Source organism: Cyrtonyx montezumae, unplaced genomic scaffold (assembly GCF_038088225.1).
Source record: "Cyrtonyx montezumae isolate F1298 unplaced genomic scaffold, pur_monq_1.0 scaffold_29, whole genome shotgun sequence".
Lineage (NCBI taxonomy): Eukaryota > Metazoa > Chordata > Aves > Galliformes > Odontophoridae > Cyrtonyx > Cyrtonyx montezumae.
The window spans coordinates 11,802,676-11,817,233 of NW_027072033.1; the positions used below are offsets into that span (position 1 = coordinate 11,802,676).

General features: G+C 40.3%; 1 protein-coding gene across 1 annotated transcript; it reads left to right on the forward strand.

Moving 5' to 3' along the window:
• Window positions 1-2,789: 2,789 nt before the first annotated feature.
• Window positions 2,790-14,283, forward strand: TMEM38B (transmembrane protein 38B). Its single transcript, XM_065740741.1, has 6 exons — window positions 2,790-2,912; window positions 6,074-6,230; window positions 9,525-9,709; window positions 10,788-10,875; window positions 12,862-12,979; window positions 14,013-14,283. The coding sequence occupies exons 1-6, from the start codon at window positions 2,807-2,809 to the stop codon at window positions 14,220-14,222; spliced, it is 864 nt and encodes a 287-aa protein (XP_065596813.1). The 5' UTR covers window positions 2,790-2,806; the 3' UTR covers window positions 14,223-14,283.
• Window positions 14,284-14,558: the final 275 nt, after the last annotated feature.

A 14,558-nucleotide genomic window follows, 5' to 3' on the forward strand; every position in this document is an offset into this window, starting at 1 on the left:
AATCTCCAAGACTTTTGTAAGATGTAGGGAGTAACAGCTAATGAATCTCATGCTCTGTGAAGGATAAAGGTGTGGACTTGCATTCACTTTGAAACCAATTTTCTTCAACACTTCACTCTGCTACTGCCCAGTGTTATTTAGTGGTTTCAGCTTTGATTTGAATGGACTAATAACAACTGTCTGTCCAGGATCAGTTACGACATGCAGGAAGGTAGCTGTCAGGAACAGCAGACAAACATGTGACGCCGCAAACTTTCACAGCTGTTTTGGAAATACAAATGTGTCAACTTCATAAATAGATGGAATATTTTCTGGAGAAAATTCAGAAAATATCTGTATTAATATTTCATTATTGTACTGGAAAAAAAAAACAAAAAACAACCACATACTCCTGCCAAAAAATACTTAAGCACATGTGGAAGCTGGGTAGCTGACCAACAGAAGTCTAGAGTAATGTATATGTTTCAGGTAATGCTAATATTCTTTGCGGAAAAGAGTCAGATCAGGCTTCTGTTCTGCTTTTATGCTGAGATTTACACTCATGCAGCACGGAAGGCCAAGGATATTCTGGGCTCCATGAGAAGAGAGGTGGCCAGCAGGGACAGGGAGGTGATTGTCCCTCTCTACTCTGCTCATGTGAGGCACCAACTGGAGTACTGAATCTAGGACTGGGGCCCCCAGTACAGCAAAGATGTGGAGCTGTTGCAGAGCATCCAGAGGAGGCCACAAAGTCAATCAGAGGGCTGAAGCACTTCCCCTATGAAGACAGGCTGAGGGAGTTGGGCATGCTCAGTCTTGAGAAGAGAAGGCTGTGCGGAGACCTCGTTGCAACCTTCCAGTATTTAAAAGGGAATCATAAAAGGGAGGGAAATCAACTTTTTACAAGGGTAGACAGCGACAGGACAAGGGAAAGTGGTTTTAAGCTCAAGGAGGGAAGGTTTACAATGCACATCAGGGGTAAGTTCTTTAAAGAGATTAGTGAGGTGCTGCAACAGGCTGTCCAGAGAGGTTGTGGATGCTCCATCCCTGGAGCTGATCAAGACCAGGTTTGATGGGGCTCTGAGCAACCTGGTCTAGTGCCAGATCTGGAGGTTGGTGACCCTGCCTATGGCAAAGGGGTAGAACTCAATGATCTGCTTGGTCACTTCCAACCCAAACTATTCTATGACTCTGTGAACACAGCAGAACACACATCGGCCAATTTTAAAATTTCCTATATGCACAATATTCTTTTTATTATCTTGCCCACAAGAAATGAGGGAAGAGAGACCTGTTCTTCTAGTTTAACATAAAACTTGTTTTAGTTTAACACAGTTAACTAAAACACTCATAAAAAGCATAACTAGCTTATAAACTAATGCCATATTCTCATACTGACAAAGTTCTCCCAGCGTCAGCCTATTTGGTCCAAGGAGGAACAGGATTATTTAAGAGGTACTTAACCTCTGTTATCCTTAAATTATTCCTAAAATATCTGCAACAGCTGGAAAATCAATGACTAATTTAAAGTTTTCTGATTTCTTACTCTACTTTTAAAATACAAACTGTGTTCCCTTGGTCTGATTTCCCTTTGGTTGGTGCCTCTGTCCTGGTGAGACAGAGAAGCGATATCCTGAATGAACAGGAATCTCTTCCTAATTATCAGTAGTGTAGCTTGCTTGCAAGTCTAGGAGGTGTGGAAGGTATTTTTGTAAGATAAATTTCATCAGATCATATAATATCGAAGTCAAGGAAAAGGAGGTGGGCATGGAATAGGCTGCCAGGGTTCAAGGAGCGTGCGGACACTGCTCTCAGACAGAGGGTCTGAGTTTTGGACAGGGCTGTGTAGAGCCAGAAGCTGTTTTCGATGATCCTTGTGGGTCCCTTCCAGCTCAGGATATTCCACAGTTCTATGACCAACAAACTCGAAGAAACTGTTATTTCCTGCTGGTACTGGAGGTAGAAAACCCACCAGAACCTGTCTCAAGCACAGCTGGGTCAACCAACGCTTCCTACCCGTTATTGTGGCCTGTGGTAATGCGCGCTAGCAAGCTGTGCTTCAGAAATTAGTTTCAAACGCAGCAAAGAGCCCCCAAAAGAGGATGCCATATGTATTCGAGGGTCTGATTCGGGCAGCCGATGCCGGATGTGCTGCCTTAGAAGACAAGTGGCTGTGCCGGCACTGCAGAGAAGCCAGGTTTATCTGCACGAAATGCAGGCACAAGCGGTACCCATCCCTGCGGCGCAAATAGTGCCACCGCGCCCACGCTGCGGGCTCGCACAGCTATTTTCCTCCACGCCACTCAACCTTCGCTGCCGTCGTCACCGCTTTCTTTCCCTCCCCCTCGTGGATCGCCCCCAGGACAGCCTGAGCCGCTCTCCTCCGAGCAACGAGCGTGGCGCCGCCTGCTGGCGCACAGCGGTCCTGCAAGGCACGGCACGGCTCGCGAGCAGGACAGGTTGCCACGGAATGCTCTGCGGCTGCAGACGCGTGGGAGCGCGTCAGCACTCGGCGGGAGAGCAAACGATACCGACCCGCTTTGTGCCGGAGGATGCGGCCACCAATGTGTCACGTTATGCCACCCCTCAGCTGCAGCAAGCAGAGAACGCAGCTCTAGAAAATAACTGCTTTCCGTGTCTGCACTCCAGCGCAGAAAGAAAGAAACAGAGAACAAAACAACCGAAATAAAAGTTAGCTGGCAAGCAGCGGCAAGCTCGTCTTCCGGCGGCATCGGCTCCGGCTCGGCTCGGCCTGGCTCAGCACACCACCGCTCCGCCCTCCGACGGCGCCCGGCGAGGGCCACGCTTCAACTGAGCTCGTGCCGCCATGGAGGTGGGTGAGGTTCCGCTGCTCTTCTCCCGTGTGCCCATGTTCCCCTTCTTCGACCTGGCACACTACGTGGTCTCCGTCACGGCGCTGAAGGAGCAGCGGGGTGAGCGGGGCGGGTCGCGTTGTGCCCCTGCGTGGAAGATAGGTCCCGCAGCGGTGTTGTGACGGCGCTTCAGCACTCGCTTGCTCTTGTCCGGGAGATCATTTCCATCACCACTGTTTTCCCCAGACCCGCTTCTCCTTGTCCTGAGCGCAGAAAGCGCCCTGCGTGGATTCAGCCACGTGTGGAGTGACTTCGAGATGGGGGGAACAGCTAGCGCTAGGGGCTGCGGAGCTGAGCGGGAGCTGCTGCCTGCTGCGGCTCCGGAGGGGCAGCGCTCTTTGCTCGCTGAGAGCCGATTCTTGTCAAGCGTGTCCAGCTGAGTGTTTGCCTCCTGCTGAGTAGGTGCTTGCTCGTAGCACGTGCGCGAAGGCCACCGTAAAGTGCTGTGATTTTCACGAGGCCTTGTTGCTGCAGCTGAAGTTGTTTGTGGGTGCTGACATGCAACGTTTAATGCATTTCTTACGTTTAAAGAGGAACTTTCCTTCTAAAGGTGGTTATAATGCGATGTCTTCAGACCTTCTTTTGGGATGGGCACCCATGGGAGGATTTGCTCCACATGTCGAGTATAATGTAGCTTCAGTGGGACATCAGGACAGCAGAAGTCATAGTTTGTGCTTTTTAATTTTCTTTCAACTTAGTATCTGTAAAGTTTGGAACTTTTATGTAACCCCTGATACTCAGAACAGTAATTGCAGTGACTGTGTGCTGCTCTGTTGCTTGCTTGCATGTAATTTGAATGAGGGGGAGGGAGGGGAGGAGGGAAGGGGAACAGAAGAAGACAGAAGTTCAGGATTGAGGATATGTGGCATTTAGAAGGTATACGCTAGATTTGGTCTTGGAAGTCTTCTGAGATGGGATCCAGGTTACCTGAGGAGACCTAATGCTTTTGGCATGCTTCTAGATTAAATCTGTCAGTGTTAAGTGCTTTAGCTTAATTCACAGCATGTACAGTTCAGTTGGAGTGCTGGAAAAACTTTTCTAGAAGTCCTTCTGGTTTGTTCTTTAGATGTATTCCTGGTATGTATTCTTGTTTGCCTGTTTATGACATGTTAGGAAGCTTAAAGCAGATCTTATCCTACTTAAGGAATGAGCTGGCAAAGCTTTTTATTAATAATTAGAAACAATACTTTAAACCATTAAATGATAGTATTTGCGTTTTGAAACCTTATATATAACCTTTGCTTTCGGAAGTACACCATTTACAGGATTGGTGGCCTTTTGTCAGATAATATCCTGCATGGTTGTATGATGCCTCGTTAGTTTTTCATGGTATGCTAAAGTGCAAATATAAATGACTCCTTGCTTAAAAAAATGTGACCTACTTAAAACTCCATTTATTTTCTGAAAGTTACATCCTATTCATAATTTAGGTACTAATATAGGCTTTAAATTAGAATCAACATGGGTTTTTTTGTTTTTTTTTTTCTTTAACCTGAATTATGATATCCAAACTAAGAAAGTTCTCATACTGACCATCAGCAAAATCCTATTTTTTCAGGAAGGCACAGCACCTGCAGTGGTTTCCTTTTTTTCCAGTCAGTAGTCTCACTGAACACCTGGTGAAGTGAAGGAAGCTTTCTTTTCATTAGCTCTTAGCTGTGCTGTATCTGGGGAGGGAGGAGTGCAGTTCAATGTTCTCCAGGAGGTCACAAGTAAGATCATTACTTCGTGCTAGTGCTAGCTGAGAAGCATCTTGCTAATAAAGGAGAGGCTGATGCAAGCCCACCTGATGATGGATGAAATGTAAGATTTCTTTTGCACCTGGTCTGAAGGATAGAACTTCTTGCGTGTGGAACCTCCTATGGTAATATGGTTACCAGTCTGAAAACAGATTACTGTGCAGATTACATTTGCTGTTACATCAGGCCAGGAGTTAAACAGTGCACAATGCTACTGGTGATATATTTACTAGCAGCATCATGCCCCTGTAGTATGTGATCTTGTGTGATTTGTGATTTATAGTGGCTGCTGCCATCATCTGTTTGGTTTTTTTTGTTACTCTAAAATTTGGGACGTTTTTCCTACATGTGATCTCTTCGTGCTGTAATACTGCACTGACACTTAAAACTGGAGTAATCTTGTTAATAAGCTTGTCTAAAGTGAATTATAGTGAGAGTGCTGTATTCTCTTTCATACATTCAAGCATCTCGTTTTTTATAAGAACCTTCTTTTCCCACAAAATTCTTGTAAAATGATTCTGCTGAATTGTTAGGCAAGTGTCACTTTTCATTTTGGGGTGGACACTAGTTTTCATCTTTGTTTTTGTAACCTTTGGACTATGAAAAATGCAACTAGTTCAGGTAATCAACCCTATGTCTTTATAAAGGGGAAGATTTGAAAGTGTTGAACTCCTGAAGTGGAAGGAAATAGTCAAAACCATGATTTCAAGATATTTCTGGCTTTTGTAAAGTGTTTTTTCCCCTTGGGAATGGTTAAAGTTTCCTTTTTATTTATGCCTGCATAATCTTCTCCTTCAGAAAATTTCTGGTGTAGCTGAATTGCAATTTAAAAAGCAATTAATTTTTAAGATTTTAAAGATAAAACAGTCAAGCTTTTAATAACAAGTGAAGCTTAAATTTATTGTATGTCTTTGTTGGGCAAACATTTTTGCCTGTTAAGGCTGCAGATGAAAGAATATTTGCTCAATTATTTTGGGTAGTGCTTTTGTTTGACCCAGTGAATGTTGTTGTTAGGAAGGTGTTAAGAAGAAAAACAGTGAACTTAAATTCACAAGGACTAAAAAGCAGAAATGGAAGTTGTAGAAAAATCTTCAGTCCTGTTTAGGTCAGCAAGGGCAAGTATATATTATTAATAAAAATTCAAAAAGCAACTTCACAACAAATTTTAAAAACAGACCCTCTCAAGCAGTACTTTGAAAGCTGTTACTTACTGGTAGCAAAACAAACTGAAGACAAAAGATGCCAAAGGAATGTTACATTGTTTTCATCACATTTATTTATGTAGTATGCACTTAAGTCAATGTCATAGGAAGTTTGTATTTAGTGAAGACTTTTCTTGTGAAGGCCTGTAGATTTAGGTAGGGTTTTTCATGGTCTAGAGGAACAGCGTAGGTCCGTGTGACTTGAAAATGCTGTCTTTTAAAATGTAATGTGATTCTCAAATGCTTGCTTCTGTTCACTTGTCTTTTCTCTTTGCTTTAGGAGCTGTGGAAGTGTCAATCCGCAGTCCAGTTGCTTGCTGGTTTAGTGCTATGCTTTGTTGTTTTGGTGGATCTGTTTTGTCTTCCTTGATGCTTGGAGAACCTCCGGTAGCATTTTTGGCAAAGACCACGAATATTCTACTGGCATCTTCAGTCTGGTAAGCAGACTCAATTGAGTCAGATGAGTATTATTTATTCAGAGGAAACTATATTTTGACTGTAAATAGTAAGATTATATAATCAAGCTTAACTTAGAAATATGGATTTAGAGGCTCTCTCTTCATCAGAGAAGTCACTGCAGCAAAATAGCTGGTTTGAACCCTTTCTGTAGAAGTGAAATGTTCATAAAAGAGCAACTCTTAGCATTTCATTATAAAACAACTTCTCAGTCACTAGATTTTCCTTATATTTTTATAGTATTCCCTGTTCAGACAGATTCTCTGGGATAAAAGGAACTTCAGTTATTGCTTTCTTGGCTATAGAGAGGTCATAAGTGCCATCTAGTTTTTCCTGTGGTAGCTCCTGAAGACTAAAACCTAGCTGAAGGAAAATTCTTGAACATCTCTTCAGCTGGGCAACTAAGACCTAGCTGTTCTTTCTTCTTTTTTATTATCTTCTTTCTGACTTTTTTTATTTTCCCTATCATTTGCCTCTTCCCAAATCACTTTCCCAAATTGATGAGTAGTGAAAGCCAATAGAGAGCTGAATGGGAAGTCAGGTATGTGAATGTGGTTGGCCTGTTTTGGAGTTCATAAATAGTACTGGAGTTACTTTCATGTAAAGGTAGCTTTGCAGTGGAGTTCAATTGTTCTAGAGATCAGTTTGTTGCTTTCATAGTAAAAAGAATCCTCAAAATCTGTGAGCAGCAGTGGATTCCTCTTAGTTACTTGAAATCTGTCTTTGTTCCCTCTTAAGTTCTACAATTGCGTATCATAAGAATGAAAATAAGTGTTCATATTTATGCATTGTGTTTCTGTGTTAGTCTTCTGGTCTTCATACTGCAGTGAAAGATGCATACAAATTAAGCAAATCACTGAGATGAATAACCTGCAATTAAACATGTATTGGTAAAATAATCAGCTTCTGTTTATGTTACGGTGGTGTGGGCAACATGATTGCTTGTTTCAACAAATAATACTTGAGATAGGAGGTATTTTATTTCCAGCCAGGACAGAATTGTTTTGTTCAGAGTGTCTGGTATGATGCTGTGTTTTGGTTTCAGGAGAAAAACAATGCTGATAATACAGTAATATTTGTAGTTACTGCTCAGCAGTGTTGTATAGAACCAAGGCCCTGGGTTGTCACAATTTCTGCAACAAGCTCTTTGACTGCTCCCACTCATCATGGGATGGACCCTGTGGCTGCTCCAGCCCCTGCCACAGGTCTTGCAGTTGCTCTTACTCTCTTGTGACAGACTCTGTGGTTTCTATAGCCCTCCTGACAGGCCCTGCAGGTGCGTGACTCTCACAGCCAGTCCTGTGTCACTCCAATCCCTATGACAAGCCCCATGTTGGGTGCCAAATGGGCTGCTGCAGTTTAATCTGGTAAGTGGCTAAACACCACACAGTCATTTCCTCACTCCTGCCTTTCCCAGTGGGAAAGAGAAAAATAATAGAGAAAAACAAAGTAGAGCTTGTGGGTTGAGGTAAAACTGTTTACTAAGAGAAAAGGAAAAGGGTAATAATTATGACAAATATATATATCTCTATATAATAAAGTGTGTATATGAATGTATGTAGCAACTGATGCACAAGCAATTGCTTACCACCCCCTGACTGATGCTCAGCTAGCCTCTGAGCAGGGGAAGAAAGTGAGATAAACTCCCACCCACTTCAAGACTCCTTCCACCTGATGTCATATGGTGTGAAATACCCTTCTGGCCAGTTTAAGCCAGCTGTCCTAATTCCGTTCCCTCCCAGCTGCTTGGGCCCTTCTCTGTTAATGGCCTTGGCTCTGTACAAACCTAACACTGCTTAGTAGCAGCTTTAAATATCATTGTGGTATAACACTATTTTCCTCCTAGAACCAAAACATAGCATCATGCCAGGCACTCTGTAGAAAACAATTCTGTTCCAGCTGAAGCTGACTGAAGGATGTGTAAAGAGATCACAATTTCAGTTTAACGTGAACAACTGTGACTTGCTATGCAGGGTTTTAATAAGAGCGTATGAATGTTATGAAACTTTTTAAGCTGTTAGTTTTGAGTCCTCCCTTTATTAGTATAATAACTTTAATTTTTGATCACAAGTCACATGAAGCAAAATTCCCCAGATCACACTTAAAACTGGAAAACAAAAGGGGCTGTGCTATCTGTGCTCGAGAAATGCTCCTAGATAGTCTGTAGGACAGTGACATCTACCGTTAGCATGCTTTACTAACAGAAGTTCGAGACCATTTCAGTTCAGTTTCAGTAGCAGTGCAGTTTCAGTTCAATCTAGTTATCTATGCTTTGACGTCATAAACACACGTTTTGCAATTGTAAATTGTAGATTCTGGTTAGTGTTGTCTATTGATTACACAACCTAAATGGCTATCTGCAGTAGCCATTAAAATCCATGCTATATATGCATCCATGACATACCAGCTGAAGCTTGCTTCCTGCACAGGCAATTGAATTTGCAGTAGGATATAAAGGGAGAAATTGAAGCAGTTCGAGATAATGCTAAAACTTAATGCAGGAGCAATGCTTAGCTATTAATGTAAATTCCAGTAGCTTCCTTATATTTGAGAAATAGGCTATTAACGTGCTTCAGTCTGGGAGATCATGAGGAGAAAAAGTGTTTGATGTTTTCAGTGATAGCTCAAGATACTGTAAAGTACCTTGAGGTAAAAAGAAACACATAACTAGGATAGGGCTTCAGCTACGTTGTGCCTTCCCTGTGGTTACTAAGGCGTGAAATGAGTTTGAAAATAGCTGTACATTTTGTCTGGCATGATACTAACTAGTGGAGGCGTTCTTGCTGAAGTTACGTAATTCCATACACCTTTCAGTAGGAAAACATACTGTCAGCACATAATTTTTCACCCTTTCTTACTCCTGGGGGTAAAAAAGCAAACAAAAAAAAAGACAGCAATTTAATAATTTGAATAATCTAAATATGATATGTAAACTATAGAACCATTGCTAAAAGGATTTTCAGGAGCTGGCCTCGATGATTCTTGTGGGCTCCTTTCACCTTGGAATATTCTGTGAAAATGTAAAGCTCCTTCTGATTGCTTTAATGAATTCTTAGCTGGAACAATGAGGCAACAATGGTAATGTTTCATGGTTTTGGTTGAAGAGCTCAGACATGCTCAAAAGCATTTTAGATTTGTTCTGTATCTGAAGTATTGGACACAGAGCTGTCAGTAGTTTACCAAGTATTGCTAGTTATGTTCAAGAAATATCTAGTGAAATTGTTAGCAAAAAACTTTTGAACACTGGTAACAGATTTTCTCAATATGATTTTCAGGTATCTTGTGTTTTACTGCCCACAAGACAAATTCTGCCAGTGCTTTGCATTTCTGCCTCTTCGACTTCTGGTTGCAGGAATGAAAGAAGTGACTAGGACTTGGAAAATAGTGGCTGGCGTTGCACATGCAGACAGTTATTTTGAAGATGCCTGGCTTGTCATGATAGCTGTGGGCTGGGCCAGAGGTAACATTCATAACATCTTCTTCTGATGAGTTGTGATACTTTGGAGTGGTATTTAAATGCCTAGCCCTTCAGCATAACACTGTTCCTTGCTGTGGAGAATATGATAGTCCTAAAACAGTCTGTTATCCCCCCATGGGAGAAGCCTGTGCAGCAGCTTTTCTGCCTGGGTAAGGGTGACATTGAATGACTTCGAGGGAAGTTCACCTTATCCTTTCAGAAGGTCTTGTGAGGACTTCTAGAATGGGCAGTTAGTGGCAATAAAGAAGTAGATCTCCCACGAAGCTTTACTGCTGTCACAAACCTTTCCAAAAGCAGATGTCCTCAGAACTGTTTTCCTTACACATGGCTGAAGAAGAGAGCTTGTTTTTTTAGCTTTTTTATTGCTAACATGAGTTTATTTGAAACACAGGAATTATACTCTTCTAGCCTGCATGCTGTCTGGAATATACTCTTCTAGCCTGCATGCTGTCTTCCTAACAGCTGTATTTATAGTGACAAAGTTAGAACCACTACAGGTTGTAGTACTGCAGGTCTTGATTCTATGTGTTTGATGCTGCTGGGCTTCAGGAAAAAACATCTGTTAATTTGAAGATCTATCATATTATCTTTTTCAGGTGATGACACAGGTCAGTCTTACCTGCCAGAATCTCTGATACCTGGTTATGTTTTGCCTTGTTGTAATGTAAAACACACATCCATCTTCTCTCATGGAAGATCCTCTTACTTTGTACTCACCTTCTCTGTACTTAGACGCTAACAAGAAGAATGAAATAGAGTAAATCTCTACAGAAGGTTATACTATCAATTTAGGCACTTGTTTGCAGTGATCAGTGTGTCATTTCAGATTACCATTTAAAGGTGAACCTGGAGTTCTTCCTAAGTAGCTAAAGCTCTGAAGTTTCTTCCGTATTGGTCACTCAAGTCATGCACATATGAAAGATTGGATTAATCTCCTCAAGTCTGAGCTTTGGGTGCCATGTTTGGCACCTTGTTTAACAAATTTTGCTGGAGCAATAGTAGGCTGTGCAGCAGTGGTAACATGCCAGTGGAGGCTTACTGTTAACCTTTGGAATTTCAGGAGCTGGTAGCAGCCTAATCTCCAACTTTGAGCAGTTGGTGAGGGGAGTGTGGAAACCTGAAACCAATGAACTACTGAAGATGTCCTAGTAAGTTGTTTAAAAACAAATGCAGTGTGTTAGCAGCGGTCTTACTAACTTCCTGTATTGACACTCACTTCACATTTAAAAACAAAACAAACAAAAATATGTGTATATATATATATATATATATATAAACACAACAAACAGGAATGTTTATAATAGATGCTTGGTATTTATCTTGTGAAAGATTGGTTGTTTATCTTGGTAATTTTAGCAAATACTGTGGTCATTTTGGGTTTGCAGCCCAAGGATACCAAATAGGAAGAAGTCAGTAAAAATTATGGTTAAACTGTGGTTGGAAGTTGTTGGAAAACATTCTGGAGGGACACAGTCTTCAATCCAAAATGAAAAGCCAGTGGTACCACAGATACATGGGTCAAGTGTGTGCTTTAGTGCACATTCTGAACATCGACAATATGGTTTCCTTTGTTTGCTCTCTTAACTTTCTTTGCCAGCACTTTTCCACTAAGTATACTGGTTATTTGAGAAAGTGTGAACTGGTTATTCATTACAGCAAAAATGTAGCAGCATTTATTTGCTGTACTCTAAAACAAGAAATGTTACTTTTCTTGCAGAAGCAAAGAATGGCATGGTTTCCAGATTAAACAATAAAATAAACACTGAGACATTCTAGGAAGAGACAAGACATTGTTATAAGCTGAGATAAGCTCTTTATAGTAACTTTCTAAAGTCTTTTTGATCTTCACTGTGTGACTCAAGTTAGAAGTACTGATTTAAAAAAAAAATCTCTGCAGTCTCTATTAGCTGAAGAGCAGATAGTAGCAGAAAACAAGTTGGTCGACCTTCCTTAAAAATTTTTTTTCAACTTGATACTGCTTATGTTAGTAAGACTAATTCTGAAATTCCAGATGTTCAGAATTACGTTTGTGCACTTGGTTACTGCAGTCTTTTTACCAAAGTTACAGAAGTTAGTTGTTACTGTCAGGAACAGTAATGTAATTAAAAGTACAGCATTGGTGCAACATTTACGGATTGGCCTGTATACTGCTTTTTCATGGTTGGTGTGGCTCAAAGTAGCTCAAAAAGTATATATTTTTAAAATACATTTTGGTTTAATAAATGAAGCTTCAGAATATTAAGTAGTAGTAAGTTACAAAGTTAAACGGATAAAGCATTCTGTAAACATATAACATATTTCTATACAGGGTTTTATTTGTTGTTGTTTTTGACTTCCTAAGTAGGAAGAGGATACAGAAAATCTGAGTTACTGAAACGACAGTGAAGAATTTGCCTACAAATAGATGCTGTGTGGTAACAGAAACGTCGTCCTTCATTTGTAGGTGCAGCTTAAGGAATGCATAGACTTTTTCTGCCAATATTTTAGTGTTCCCTCTTGCCATGACTTCGTTTAACAGAAAGTTGTCATGTTTTCTGACTATATACATGTCAGCTGTAGTACCATCGTGATGAAGTTAGATTGAAGATGTATGGCTGTGTTGGCAAAACTTGGTAACAAAGGCATAGCTCAAGTCAAGTGTCAGCTAACCACAGTTACAGAACTGGTGGAGTGTCCTAGTGGAATGAGACTTGGACAGGGTTGCTCTTTGGCATAACCAACACCTCTAGTCTAGGAGAAAAATGTATTTTTTGTCAAGTCTGAGTAATGCAGGATTTGTAATTTCAGTCTTCAGTAAAATACCTGTTGCGAGAATAGGAAGAGGAGTAAGTTGGTATGTAGAATCTGAATAGAGACATTAGGATGTGTTTTAATTTGAGGAGTATCTGTCAAATAGAAATTTGTTGGGTGTATAAATCAGTGCTGAACTTGATGCTTGTCTATAATGCAGCAAGCACAGTAACAGTATATGAAGTGAAAGTCATAGTTTAGTAACAGTGTGGTTTTTGATCTTGTCATGAAAGTTTTCATCTGCTTTAATGAGAAATAATTGTTGTGCATGCTAAGAATATTTATTGTTTTCCAGGCCATGTAATGTAGGAAAGAGAAATTAACATTATTTGTTTAATTTCCAGCTCTGTGAAGGTAACTTTGATAGGAGCAGTTCTCTTCACTCTGCAGCATAGCCAGTACTTGCCAATAGCAAGACATAACCTTATGTTTTTATACACCATCTTTCTTGTAGTTTCCAAGGTAAGGATTTGAAAATGTTGCAAATAAGTGATTAAAAAAATACCCTTTTTCAGTTCTCAAATATACCACAAGTTCTAAAGCTTGATTCTCGGAGGGGAGGATGGCTTCTGCTGAAGTCTTAAAACTGTTAAGTCTTGCACATATAAACAGAACAGAAGACTTTTTCTGATACTGCCAGCATATGGGGTGGGGTGGAATAATGAATTTTGGCTCCTCACAGTTGGTATGGTAGGCTTTTATGACCACAAACTCAAAGTTGATGTTTATGGAAAGAAACTCTCCTATTCTCTGCCTTTTGCTGCCTGCTGAATGTTTGCCTTACACGTGCAGTCATCTTTGAGTTTGCAAAACAAACCAGATGAGTTTGTGTCTGTATATGCAGGTCACATATTCGTACAGTGCTGTATAATTACTGCAGTTAATACACTAAAGGTAATTAATGTCATTTTCTTGAACAGCAGCGTTTTATTTGGCTCATTCGATCTTGTTCATTTCCAGGATGATGCTTGTCTTCAGGATTATTAGCTGATAAGGAAAGTGTAGCCTGAATGTTAGCAGAAGCCTAGCGATTTTTAAGAGCTTCAGAGCTGCTGCTGAATAGATGAAAGAGCAAAATGTTGTCAGTTTTATTTCTGTAAAGTAGTTGGCAAGTTTAATTCTTCACAAGTTGCTTTAGGGAGCTGAGATTTCCAACTAATGCTCACAACTCTTCACCTAAACAAATTAAGGCCTTGTTGTATGACACCCAAAATGGTTCACTCTTAGGGTGATTTTAATAAGTCTACATACATTTTTTTGGTTCACATTGCTTGTATATAGCTGTATATGTGCTCTAAAAAGTGTATATCAGAAAGAGAAGCATTTGCTGCTGATTTCAAGTTATAGTGAGCATGTTTCTATTCTCGATGGCATGGACTTTTCATGCTCATGTTGCGAGTTAGAAATGCTGTACATTGGTTTAGCATTGAACTGGTTTTCAACTACTGTGAGGTCATTAAAACTTAAAATGCAACTCAACTGTTGTTCCTCATAGGTAACAATGATGTTGACAAGATCTACAGCTTCTCCATTTGTTCTCATTGAGGCTACATTAGGCCATATGTTCTTTGGCTTGCAAAAACGGCCATCCAAAGTGAAGGGTGAAGGTGCTTCATCTTCCAGTTGCTCTTCAGTCTGTGACCAGTCATCCCCCGAGCAGCCCTGCGATGGTGTTAAGAAGAGACAGGCAAAGAAAACAGAATAAATAGCTTGCAATACTTAGTAAGCTGTGAAGATGTTTTTATTTTAGATGAGACTGACTGAAATACATACATTATATATTATATATATATATATATTTTATATATATATATATTTTATATATATATATATATAGTATATATATATATTATATATACACTATATATATATAAATAAATGTTTATGAGATTTGATGAGCTGGGCTGTATAATATGATGGTGTTGTCTGCCTTCAGAATGTGTTTTGTATGCTTCTGGAATGTATTCAGATGTCTGAAGGCACATGGTGGATTTCTGAGTCTAAAAAATGGCATTTTTATAGTGGTTTTAAGTTCAGTAAT